General features: G+C 37.5%; 1 protein-coding gene and 1 long non-coding RNA gene across 2 annotated transcripts; both read left to right on the top strand.

The window, feature by feature from the left end:
- Positions 1-9,128: 9,128 nt before the first annotated feature.
- On the top strand, positions 9,129-10,355 carry LOC124881377. Its single transcript, XR_007041637.1, has 4 exons — positions 9,129-9,183; positions 9,342-9,388; positions 10,042-10,107; positions 10,292-10,355. It is a non-coding gene; the product is annotated as an uncharacterized LOC124881377 (long non-coding RNA).
- Positions 10,356-10,376: 21 nt separating this feature from the next.
- LOC124881378 (G2/M phase-specific E3 ubiquitin-protein ligase-like) lies at positions 10,377-12,825 on the top strand. The gene is made up of 5 exons (XM_047386960.1): positions 10,377-10,602; positions 10,730-10,908; positions 11,105-11,277; positions 11,630-11,844; positions 12,436-12,825. The coding sequence occupies exons 2-5, from the start codon at positions 10,765-10,767 to the stop codon at positions 12,684-12,686; spliced, it is 783 nt and encodes a 260-aa protein (XP_047242916.1). The 5' UTR covers positions 10,377-10,602; positions 10,730-10,764; the 3' UTR covers positions 12,687-12,825.
- Positions 12,826-13,228: the final 403 nt, after the last annotated feature.

Here is a 13,228-nt window from a genome sequence, read left to right on the forward strand (position 1 = left end):
AGATCTTCAACATGGAGGTGACACCATATCTGTACTTCGGTAACCCCACACTGGAATAAAATAAAAACAGTTGGGGAAAGTCACTATAGGCTTTATTTGCAAGAATATGTTCCTTAAAATAATGAAATAAATCCACAACCGAAACTGCTCATTTCACAAATTACAAACATTTTGCAACCATAACTGACAATCATGAAAATAACTTTTTTTCATTTTAACTGAAAATGCATTATTTTATTTTATATCGCAGACAAACTTAAACTGATGTCAATGAAACTAACCTTTGACCTCACACACTAGAACAACAAAAAAACAAAAAACAAATCAAGTTTGATTCTAAAGGAATCCAAACGTTGGAGCCTGTATCAGGCCAGACTCCATGTAGTGCACAAAGCTGTCATAGGTCTGGTGGATGGGGAGGCGCAGAGTGACCTCACAGGTGTTCGCCTCTGGATACAGAAAAGGAGTTATGCTCTAAAAGACAGGATGAACTGGATTTTCAAAAGAACATGAAGTCACTAGCAGTAACAACTCAGCTGATGCCCCCTCCTTTTTCATTGGACCTCTTTTAAGGACCCTGTAATCATTGTTTGAATTTTGTTATTTTGGGAAAATAAAACCCATTTTCCTTGAAAATTCTTTCTGTGTCCTCATGCTTGACCGACCCGGTCCCTCACATCATGGAATATTCGTCGAGCACTTTCCAAGGCTTCCACTAGTATATCCATCCCAAAGCATGTACTAGGGCGAAGAAGATCTATTCTCTCACGGAGATGTTCAAATACTCGGTTTTGTAGAGGCATGGGATTTTCTGGAACATCAACTGCAGCTTCATGATCAACAGGTGTTGGTCCTTCCCAGTCAATGCCATAATCCTCCAGAGTTCCCTACACAAAGGGACATAGTGCTTAGAGATATTCTTTCATTATACCACTTATGTCACTTATGTCTCTAATTTACTGAGCCTAAAAGATTGCAAGTTTGCAGGAATTACATTGTTCATTGACACAAATTTTACATAACTTGTTTGTTTTTTGAAGCAACCTTAATGATGCATTTCTTTATAAAGGTAACACAAAAGATCTGTTTACTTACCTGTTCACAAACAGGTTCAGATGCGCCCCCATAATCTGTCCTTCAATCCACAACTGCTGGGGGGACTTTCCGTGCTCTGTAGAAAGGCGATGACGAAACAGCTGTAAATGTTCGTTAATTTTGGGAAGCATCACATAATGTAGACAAATGAGGTCTAGCTCGTCGTCTACATTTAACACACCAGAGTTGTAAAGATGTTGAAAGGCTGTATAATAGTTTACAGTCACTGAGCACCAGACATCTCTCCACAGTCGTTCAATTCTCTGATTGTGAACACTCCGTCCGGTTATGAAACTTGTTCTATCTGTAGTATAAAAACATAGATGACAATGGAAAAATATATGTTAACATGAAAAGAATGAAGTTCTTACATAAATTAAATATTTGTAATGTTCACTGTTCGTCAATGTGCTTCCTACCTGGTCCTCGCTGTGGATGTTCAAGCATGAAACGAGCGACGTCAACATTCTCCCCTCCTTTGTCACTGCGAACCCTTGTTGGAATCCCAAATTGCTGGACTGCGGCAAGAAAGGCACTCAATACAGTGGAGGCTCTATTATTATTATTGGCACAGAGGTACATGATCTTTCTGCTGTACCCATCAATTCCTCCATGGATCACAATTCTCCAACTGCAGGTATGAAAATAAAACATTTTTTTTTTTAAATGTACCTCACTATAGAACGTTTTCTTGCTACAGAGCTCACCAGATAAGGACTCACCAAATCAACTTGTGATTTCCATCAATGTGCCATAAAGAATTTGGTGCTGATACAGAGTACACTCTTCTTGGAATAACGTTTATTCCAGGCCCTCGACACAGCATGCCAGCAGGATCCAATACTCTCAGGGTTTCAATAACACGAGACCTTTGAACCCTTAATAATCCAACACAAAATAATAAGGAAAATAATAAATAAGGAAAACTGGGTGGTTTCCATGCCATCATTGTTTTGACATTGGACAAATGCTCACCTTAGTCCAACACTGTTGAGATATCCACTGACCGTTTTGATTCCTGAATCAGGGAACTGCTGAATGAAACTAGACACTACGTCTCTAAGATCTTCAGTGGAAATGTTGCTGTAGTACATTCTCACTGACAGACCATTTTCTGTCATTCTCCTTCTTATAGTTCTGAAACTGACTCCAAACAAATGTGCAATTTCCCTAACAGTAAAGTCAAATTCAAGAAGAAACTGAAGTTGCTCAGCAGAAATGTCCCAGGAAGGGCGTCCCCTCCCTCCAGTTCTGAGCACAGCTGGCTTAAATCCATGTAGCGGCTGATGCTTTCCCTCTAGTAAAACCAACACTGTTTGCATGCTCTGCAGTACATCTTCCAGGTCTGAAAATATTTGATGGTGGACACATCTCAGAAGAATCAGAATCAGAATCAGAAAAGCTTTATTGCCAAGTACGTTTTTGGACATACAAGGAATTTGTTTTGGCGTAGTCAGTGCAATACAATACAAATTAAACAGTATAAACATATCTACAATATAATATAAATATATGTGCACAATTTTAAGTGAGTGAGAGTAAATATAGAGCAGTCTGTACAGTTCCTCATAACGAAAATTAAGGAACTCCAGATCCATTTGCAGAGGCTGGGCTTCAAATTGGTCACACAGTCGCCTGCATTGAATGTAAACAAACATCAACAGCTCTCTGGTACGTGGGCTTTCCTGTGGGCTAAGCACATAAAAATAGGAAAGAATCAATTACATTGAAAATTGTTCTGTCTTTCGGCAAGGGGGATTAAATGTTCTTTAAGTATTTTCAATAACCAGGGTATGACTGAGAATAAGGAATATGAAACAAAGCTTACAAAGTGTACTCATGTTCCAAAGACCTACATCTCTACTGCTGTAAAAAGATCTTTATCTGTTTTACTGTATTTGGCATTTCTTCTGTGAGAATGCAGCTACCATTTGTTTTAGTTTGTTATTGATTTTCAGTAAAAAAATTCTGTAAAAATCTCTCCCCGCCACAGAAAGAATACGCTTATGAAAAGTCGCTTTGATTGATTGAGTTTTAACACACTGTGTTAAATTACAAGTAACCAAACGGCATTTCCAATATGGAAAGTAATTATTTAGATTACTTTTTGAAGGAAAAACTAATGCAGTTACTAACGCAGTTATTATGTAATACAGTAACTCCCAACATTGATGACCATTAATAATTTGTAGTTTTGAAGTGACAATTACAAAGGTCAAGGATGTTTTCTTTCTTTGTTCTAAATGCAGGTTTTTGTGGCCTGCTCTCACTAAATTATAGCAGTCAATCTTGTTTCTCTGGTCCCACTGGCCCACTAAGAACAGCACAGGATTGTTAGCCAGCAGCGATAAAAGCAAAATAACAAAACAAAGACTGGATTACCTCACAGAAGAAATGGAAGGCAAAAATCCTTTGCTGGAACCAGCTTCATGATGGATGGACATCTTACTCGATCGGTTCTGGGTAGCAGGACAGAAAAAAGCGAAATGCAGACTTCAGAGTCCAGGAACAGAATCTGAGGGACTAGGAAAGACATGAAGCTGATGACAATAATGGTTTTTACACAAATGAAGAACAAAGAACACAGGGTGAAGAAAAAAGGGGCCAGCAGTCTCTTAAGCCTCCAACAGTTTCCATCCATAACAGCAGTCCTAAAAGGACATATTACCTGAGTCAACCTTAACTATAACCTTAATCAAAGATCAAGGTCTGACGTTAAAGCTATGGAGGGTGTCCATGTCCTGAACACTAGCTGGCTCAGGGAACTTGAGAGATTACGGACGCTAAAGACCAAACACATTTAACTCCACTTATGCCTTCAGCATAAAACTATTACAAAACACACACACAAATAATTTACCCTCTGCCATTACTTCTATAATGTTTTAATAAACTGCTCTGGTTTCTGGGAATGTGAGTTACCATATTGTGGGAATTTTTCTGTCTGGACAAAGTGTGTTGTAATTGTTACATATTAATTTTTGCATTTCCATTGATGTAACTTGATGGACATTAAAAAAAGAGACCCCAGAGTTTTCTATTCTTTGCTTTCCTTTCTGTTATAACTTAAAACTTTGAATTACATTACAAAGGCACATTACAAAAAAAGTGCAAGGTACATGTACACCAACTGCTTATTAATGGCTGTCTATTTACATAGACAGCCATTAATAAGCAAATTATTCAACAAATTGAACCAACAAATTAAATTCATTGTTTGGTAGTATAAAAAAGGTATCAAAAACCTATTTATAATAAATTATTCTGCAGAATGGCATATCTACATATCTATTCAGCTGCTTATCCAGCTATTTAACTTCTATCCATCCATCTATCGGCCCAGACACTGTCATGTGACTAGTGACGTATGTGAAAGTGGGAGGAGCATTCTGAATACTGGTCGTTCTACGCGGGCTTCTCTGTTTTAGGCGCTCTTTCCAAGCACTAAGAATTGGCAGTCAGTGCAATCCGTCTGCTTTGCACCAAGTGTTCATCCAACCAATGCGGCACTCCTCCTTAAGAAGGTAACTGTATGATTTTCCGAAATAGTAAGGATTACATTAATTGTATTAAAACTAATGTTGTTAACCCGTATTTTATGTAAAGTCGGGACTTTTTTTCATGGGCTAAATATGAACATCACCAACTTGCAGAAGTAGGAAGTCATAAAGTGCTATTACTGCACCCTCAGTGACATTTTAAGTTATCTGTGCTTGAGGCAATTATTTTTCGCATGACCGTTTACTTTTGTTCCCTGAATTTTAACAAAAAAGATCCGTTCTTTCTACTCCTTATACAATCAAAGTGGCTCCTTACTACTATATGCAAAATTAAATATACCACAGAAAGTATCTTTATTTTTGGAGGGAACACAACAGAAGTCAACTGCGTGTCCTGTGGGAGTCTAGAGATGAAGACGTTAAACTGGGAAACGTTGCGGGTTTTGAGCAACAGTAAAAACATAATATCTAAGTTGTGTGCCTAGAACTCCTTCAATTTGGTACAGTTAACAAACTAGTTATTTCGGCTCACTGCAAATGATCTTTTTATTTTTTTTTACTTTTAAATAAATTTTAGAACCTTTACTTATTGTTACTTTTACTTTGCGCATCTGGTAAAAGGAGACTGCAGCACTTCCGCTAGCACAATTGTTGCAAACATTTTCTGAAAAAAAGACACAATTCCATGAATAAGCGACTAGATTAAATGGAGAAATGAAAGCCCAAACTCCACTCTCTCCAAGTGTGTGAATATAATTTCTCTACCTGCAAAACCTCTGGAATTAGCAGCCGAAATTAGCCGCCATACATATCTTTCACAGAGCCTAAGATATCAATAACTTATTTACCTTTACTGTTGTTTTTTAATTCGAGATGGAGTCTACAGTATCGATAATGTGTTTTAAATAGTCTTCAGCTCGTTATTTAGTTTTTGCAGATTAGCCTGCCGCTGTCCGCGCTGTGTGTCACTTCAATGTCATGGTGGCAAACACGCAAGAGGGAGATTTGCGCCCCCTAGCTGTAGGGCTGGGATCTTTTTCTAAACCGCGTTCTGGGTCAACCCTCTGATGGTCCTCGAAAGATTGATGGAGAATATCACACGATGTTGAACGGAGATGACTTAATTGAGTTACAGTACATGTTAATGTTAAGGGAAACGAAATTATTTTTTTCCTGAATATAAAAATGATGAATCTCAATTTGCTGCTGCTTGTTTTTTTATTGTTCACACACTTCATTTCTTTCTGTGAGGAATTGCTAAAAGATCAGAATCAGAAAAGCTTAATTGCCAAGTACGTTTTTGGACATACAAGGAATTTGTTTCGGCGTAGTCGGTGCAATACAATACAAATTAAACAGTATAAACATATCTACAATATAATATAAATATATGTGCACAGTTTTAAGTGAGTGAGACTAAATGTAGAGCAGTATAGGATGCCAGAGCGGTACAACAGTGCAGGTGATCATTGTGCAAGTAAAGCAGGAGTCCAAGCTGAGATGATGACATTATGCAAGTGAATGCCAACTGTTGTTACATGCTCATCCAGGATTTTTTTCAATGAAAAATAAAATGCTGCTGTTAACATTTACCAATATAAAACACGAAAAAGAATAATTTGGAAGTTGCTTACGCTATTAATTGATAGTTACTGCTAGTGCAAATCAAACATTTCCTTTCATTACTTATCTTTTCACAGCAGCATTAATATAAATTGAATTTTGAAAAGTAAAGGTTTAAGAGAATAAATGTCACACATGGTGAAAAAGGCAAATTACGTTTGAAAAAGGCAAATTACATTTGATTTTTAAGCCTATGACGTATTCCATAGAGTGTAAGTGAAGAATCTGAGTCCTTTTACCACCTATAATAACTTACCTGTAAGGCATAGTGGGTAATTTTTTTTCCATGAGACGGATTAATGTACAGTTTGGAAGTAGTCTGTAATCTGTCAATCAACCAATCTATTAAACAGTCAATCAGTAACGTCATTGAACTAACTGGGATATGTATTAATGACGGCGACTTCTGATATAATTTTGCCTCCTAAAATACTACCTCTAAGATGTAATACACACTGAATGCTGGCTTTTTCATTTGTCTTTGTGTATTTATTAATTAGGGAAAGCGATTCCTCAAAACGCCAAAGATGGAAAACATCAATAAGGACAATATGTGAGTGTTTCATTTTTATTTACTGTACTTAATACTTGTTTTCTATCCAATAGTATTTTAGTATATCCCAGGATATTTGGACAGTTCATAGATGTACTATAAGATGATGAGTCTAACATATCGGTCTGTTTTGGTGAACCAATTTTTCTTTTTATCAAGTCATTTTTTTATCAGTTAGTGTAGCGGCCAGAAAAAAATGGTAAAATAGTGCTGTGATAAATTGTTGTTTTCTACTTCCAGATGACGTTTATTGGCTTTGTAGTGGCATAAGAAAGAAAAAGCACAAAATAATTGTTATGTGCCTTCTGCCACGACCATATGGGTGTTGGTTGTTGACAGTTGCCTGTTTCTTGTTCTGCTGGAGGTTTCTTTCTGTTGAAGGGGAGGTTTCCTCTCCACTGTCAATACATGCATGCTCGGTATGAGGGATTGCTGTAAAGTAAACAACACTAGTTCAAGTAACTCTCCAATGTTGCAACATGCTCATCCAGGACAAGTGAATTCTGCCAAGCCACTAACATGATGCAATCAGCTGGGTTTCCTTAGATAGAAGAATTTTTAACCAGTGTGTCGCACTGTAAAGCGTCTTGAGATGAAATGTCTCCAATTGGTGCTATATAAATACAATGATTTGATATGATGTGATCTCTTGCATTTTCATTTGACCAATTGTCTTTAGTTTAATCTGTTCCTTCTGTGAAATTGCAGGAGCGCCACAGACTTGCAACATTTATTGCACCAAATGCAAAGAACAACTTCCATGCTGGAAGAGAGATTGTCCAGCACCATAACCCATGGTTCATCAACTGGATTAAGTTCCTCTTCAACAGACACACATGCAATAGCCTCAATTTCATCTGTAGCCACATCTGCATTGTATTCCATGACAATGCCAGCTGCACCTTTCTCAACGTCATCTGTTCATCAGTCTCCTCATAGTTTTTATGTGCCACGCCCTGTCAGTCTCCCATCAGGGTCGAATTCAACACAGTCACGTCTTCAGAGCAATGCAAGGCCGATCTTTGAGCAGGCTTCTCCTTATGCTTCCAATCCACCAGTGAGGAAGAAATGCAGGCCAACCTTGCCAGACTTTTTAGAACTCGTAGCACTCCAATGGCATGGCGAGGGAAGTCAGTGAAACGTAAAAGAGAGGTTCCTTGGATACATACCTTTGTTTGCCTGCCTGAACCTGAGATGCTCTCTGTGCCACATTTAGAGGAAAGCAGGTTTTATGAAGCCTGTGGGATAGGGAAAAAAGTAATAAACTTTCACAACAATATGGGTGATCACACATATCTGACCGAGCACTTATACAGCACCTTTCCACCACTGAGGGATGCTGGTGGCTACACTCTGGCTAAGAGTGACAGAGGAAAGCGCTTAATTAAGATCCCTATCCCTCCTTTGGGATATAGCATCCAGTTCCTAAGGCATGAGGTTGACATCAAGAGAGCCCCTCTCTACATTATTCCATTGCAGCGGGGACTTACACTAAACACACCAATAGAGGAGGTAGACACAAATATGCCTTAAAAATTGATGTTTTGGTATAAATACATGTTTTAAGCTTCTCCACCTTTTTGGTTATATCTGTTTTAGGTTTGTCCTGTTATGGAACGCTGTTTGAATTGTGACAAGGACTTTCCACTATTTGAACTGCAGGGACATCGTCATCTATGGTAGTGACCCTATATATTTTATATTTTGGTGTTTATGTGAGATGAGTGCTAGTGAGAAAAATAATTGTGTGATGCTTAAGAACTTGGTATGTTTGTGATGTACAGTTGAAGGACTATGCATTCTGTAAAATCTAAGTGATACATAGTAAGCTGATCTCTTTCTGGGTCGTATTGTTATTTGCAATGCCTAGCACTCTGTAATCCAAGGTATGACAAATTAAGCTATTTTTATATACTCTTTTTCAGCCAAAAAAATTAAAAACATTGTCTGGAGAGGTCACCAGAATGCGCAGAGGAAGGGTATGTTCCTTTTTGGAAACAAAAACACCAACTTTGTTATTGCAAATTGAACAATACTACTTTTGGGATATAAGAAAGAATACACCAGTTACCATAACAATAGCAACACAACTGATCTGTATGGTTTGCATTGTATGGTTATGAAAAGACATAGTAGTAATGATCAGAGTAATTAAACATATAAAACTTGTAGGTTTACCTGTTCTGCGCATATCTTGTGTGCACATATGCAAATTTGTCTGTACTGTGTAACTGAACATATAAATGTTACATGTTACACAACTTATAATAACTGGTCTGTGAATAAGTGTTGGTTAATTGGTTTTTTGAAAATGTATAATGACAGAGCATAACTTGAGTTACATATGTTTCTTTTAGTACAAAAAGTGATGACGATGAAGACCTTGCTACAGCCATAATCTTGTCCCTCCAGGTGGCTTTTGCAGTTTTAATTATACAAATAAAGCTACGAACTGTGAAAACATGTAAAAACGGTTTGGTAGGCAAATGCCAGTTTTTATAATGTCTTAAATAATTAAAAATAATTTGACAATTCATTTTATTTGTCGTCCATATCGTTTGTCATTTCAGGAAACTGAAACCTCATCTTGTCAATCTGCAGAAGTACAGATAGAGGAGTAAGTGCATTTTTACATTAATTTTAAATATATAATCTTGCTAAATGCCCCTGAATTATTTTTTGGGCTAACTGAGGAAAATTTAAGTATTTATTGTTTATTGTTATTCAGTTATTTTCAAGACTTACTAAATCAGTGGCCTCCACAACAGTTTCAACCTTTTAAGAAGGGCTTCTCAAAACGGATTGCTCCTGGGGACCAAGGACCGGAGGTACTCCGAAGCGTCTGACTGCCAACAGGGTGCGGTAGCTCGGCCAGTTTTTAAAACAAACCTACTCTGAGTATTAATGCGAGCCCTTCTTTTCTTCCAACAAGTCCAGCCTACAGATCTTGCAAGTTGCTGTTTGATCATGGTTGTTTTCCAGTAAAAAATATTCCCACAGGAGGACTGTTTAAATACATTGTTTTTAAACCAGGACAATTATTGTTCTATTCATGATCAAACCATGTGATTTTTGCCAATAAGCTCCTTTGTAGACAACAGCATGTTGTTGAAAAAGTGTTGAAACATCGCACAGCTGGATGGCTACAATTACAAAATTTAGAGAAGGTCACATGAAGTCCAGCCCTCATTTGTAGATATCAAGGGGACAACCATAAGATAAGTCACCTTATAGTTTGTTATACTGTTCCTTATTGTTTGTTTTTCATAGGTCCCCCATTTTGATACCAAATATCAGCAACATCGACACGCAGTCCACTGCAGAAATTGAAAATGAGTAAGTGGAAATTTGACGTAAATCTCACACCCTCTATACATTTCAGCTACTCATAGTCCTTAATTTAGACATGTTACAGGGTATGGAGTCTATACAAGATGTCACACTTGCAAAAGTCACAAGTACAACTTTGATCAAATTTGAGCACAATTATAATGATGGTTAAATGTTGGATTCATTGCAGGCTGGATGCTGCTGCAATACTGCAAAGTCTTACCAGTCTGGTGGATGAAGGGACACCTCCTCGGTCTTACTATGTCAATGTGATGAGGGACTCTGTTCTTGAAAGTGCTTTTAGAGCATTCAAAAGACAAAGATTTTCTCCTTGGCATAGGCTCAATGTTACCTTTGTCGACACTGCCGGGGTAACAGAGGGAGCTGTGGATGACGGGGGGCCAACTAGGGAGTTCCTTCGCCTGCTATTCACAGAAATAAAAGACAGCTCTTTTTTTAATGGCCCCGACTACAACAAGAATCTGTCCTTGGTGTCTCGGAGTATGCCACACTATCATACAATTTGAAGTCACTTGCTTGTTTTTAACATTTTTGGCACTGTGATGTCAATTCTGATAAACTGTTTTCTTGTGTCCATGTGTTTGGTGGTTTCACTTTAATGTTTTAGGTGTAGATAACGGCGACTACAGGAATCTGGGACAGATGATAAGTGTGGCCCTTGCCCATGGAGGAATCAAGCCCTTATTTTTTTCCCGGCGATTATACCACAGCATAGCCAGTCGTCCAACACCCCCAGTCACTCTTGAAGAAGTGGATGACAGAGAACTGCAGGAGCAACTGCAAAGGGTAGGTAATACTGTTATATTTGGGTAAATTGAGTATGAGACCAGGAGGGTATTGAAAAAAAGTCTATAAGCTGTGGGGTCATGACATATTGGAACTGAAATTGCTCACAAATATCACATTTGGTCATCCAAATAAGCTTCCTTGAATGGCTCAAATTAAGTGTATGTTTATTATTTCCCCATTTGCTGTTACACAGGTAATAACTGCAGAAACTCTGGCAGAAGCACGGGATGCCATAATGGAGGCTTCAAGTTCTCTTTGTCTTCTTGGCTGTTCTGCGGGTCTCCGAAGTCTGGATGAAAAGGAGTACTTTACACAACAAGCTCTAAGGGCATATGTCGAAGGAAGGACACAGAAAGCTTTGGAGCAGTAAACAAAAACGAAATTTTATATTTGATCTTAAATATTATGTTTTATGTCAAAGTGGGAAAATGATATGGCTTTTTCTTTGGTAAACACTCTTGTAATGACTTCAAAGAGAGATTTTACATGTTTACATTTTATATGTTCTGTATATGTCTTATATGTTCTGCTTCATGCAGGAACGTTATGATATGAATGTTCTGTGTAGGTTTCTAATTTATATATTCTGCTACACTTTGTATTTCCTTTAAATTACTTTGCCAAAGGGGAAACAGCAAATCTAGACATTTTAAGTTATTCTTGCCAGGTCATATATGAAAACTAACACAAAATGCCTTGCTTTCTTCTGTTTGGTTAGATTTGTGGATGGGATGAATGCCATGGGCCTTGCTGAAAAAATAAGAAGCCACATAGAGGAACTGGAACCACTATTTGTGGGTGGACCCAAAGCCCTTCAGCTCCAGGACCTCCTGGATCTTTTCAGTGTATCTTTTGCTGAACCAGGAAGCAACAGGCGCAGAGCACAGAACCAAACAGTCATGTTTTGGAATGACTGGCTGATTGAGGTGGATGGTATAGCTTCACATTGGATGCTTCAATTATACCCTAGTTTTCCTTCAGGTATTTGATGAGCGTGCCTAATTAGAATTATTAATCTTTGATAATGACTTTTCTATTTTTTTATGAACTGTGTTAGATTTCATACTTCCATTTTTCGACCCACCCTTCTAAGAGACCAACAAACATGAATAACACTGTAATCTGTACAGGACATTTTCAATTACAATAGATGTATCAACTCTTTAAAGAAGTAATAAGCAAAATTTCACCACAAGGTGGTCTGTTGAGCACCGTCTGTGGAGCTAAACATAACAAGCTACACCTCCACTCCAGCTGGAGTGGAGGTGTTTTATTGTTTATTCAACATACAGGTATTGCATTGCTCAGAAGATATTTGTAGATTGAGTGCATTAAAAGATCAATACTTAAATATCAAAATTACTTTACTGTAAATGCCATCCCTGTTTTAATGTCCGGACTTTCTCATGTATGTAGTTATTGTTATGAAACCAGTTAAAGAATCAATTGATAATTAGGACACTTAGAAACCACAGTATAATGTCAATGTAACATTTTTTACTTTCTGTGTTTTACTTTTTATAGAGGGAACGCGACCAGTGACACTGGAACAAATATTAGTGTTTGTTTCAGGATTGAACTCAATCCCCCCACTTGGGTTTCCCCGACGTCCAATCATTGAGTTTCTTCAATGTGATGATGGCAGTAGAAAACTGTATCCAGAGGCGAACACCTGTGAGGTCACTCTGCGCCTCCCCATCCACCAGACCTATGACAGCTTTGTGCACTACATGGAGTCTGGAGTGATACAGGCTCCAACGTTTGGATTCCTTTAGAATCCAACTTGATTTTTTTTGTTTTGTTGTTGTTCTAGTGTGTGAGGTCAAAGGTTAGTTTTATTGACATCAGTTTAAGTTTGCGATATAAAATAAAATAATGCATTTTCAGTTAAAATGAAAAAAAGTTATTTTCATGATTGTCAGTTATGGTTGCAGAATGTTTGTAATTTGTGAGATGAGCAGTTTTGGTTGTGGATTTATTTCATTATTTTAAGGAACATATTCTTGCAAATAAAGCCTATAGTGACTTGCCCCAACTGTTTTTATTTTATTCCAGTGTGGGGTTACCGAAGTACAGATATGGTGTCACCTCCATGTTGAAGATCTGATGTAGAGCATGGATTTTCATTGAAGATTGCTAGACACAATGGGGTTAAAAAATAAAAGTCCCACCTAAAGTAGCTTTACTAAATAAAAGTATCAAAAATAAAATACCATTATTAAATAGAGTAATCTTGAAATAAATTGTAAAATCTTAAATGCATAAATCTGGAAGTAAGTAAATACCTGACAAACTAAAAAAAGATTATTTCTATTAT

This window comes from Girardinichthys multiradiatus, chromosome 14 (assembly GCF_021462225.1).
Source record: "Girardinichthys multiradiatus isolate DD_20200921_A chromosome 14, DD_fGirMul_XY1, whole genome shotgun sequence".
Classification (NCBI taxonomy): Eukaryota; Metazoa; Chordata; class Actinopteri; order Cyprinodontiformes; family Goodeidae; genus Girardinichthys; species Girardinichthys multiradiatus.

What these genes read in the sequence shown, in the direction of transcription:
- LOC124881378 (XM_047386960.1), top strand. Translation starts at nt 10,765, where the DNA reads ATGATAAGTGTGGCCCTTGCCCATGGAGGAATCAAGCCCTTATTTTTT. An exon ending in ACACAGAAAGCTTTGGAGCA is followed by an intron (nt 11,278 to 11,629) that starts GTAAACAAAAAC and finishes CTGTTTGGTTAG; the next exon opens with ATTTGTGGATGGGATGAATG. An exon ending in CTGGCTGATTGAGGTGGATG is followed by an intron (nt 11,845 to 12,435) that starts GTATAGCTTCAC and finishes TACTTTTTATAG; the next exon opens with AGGGAACGCGACCAGTGACA.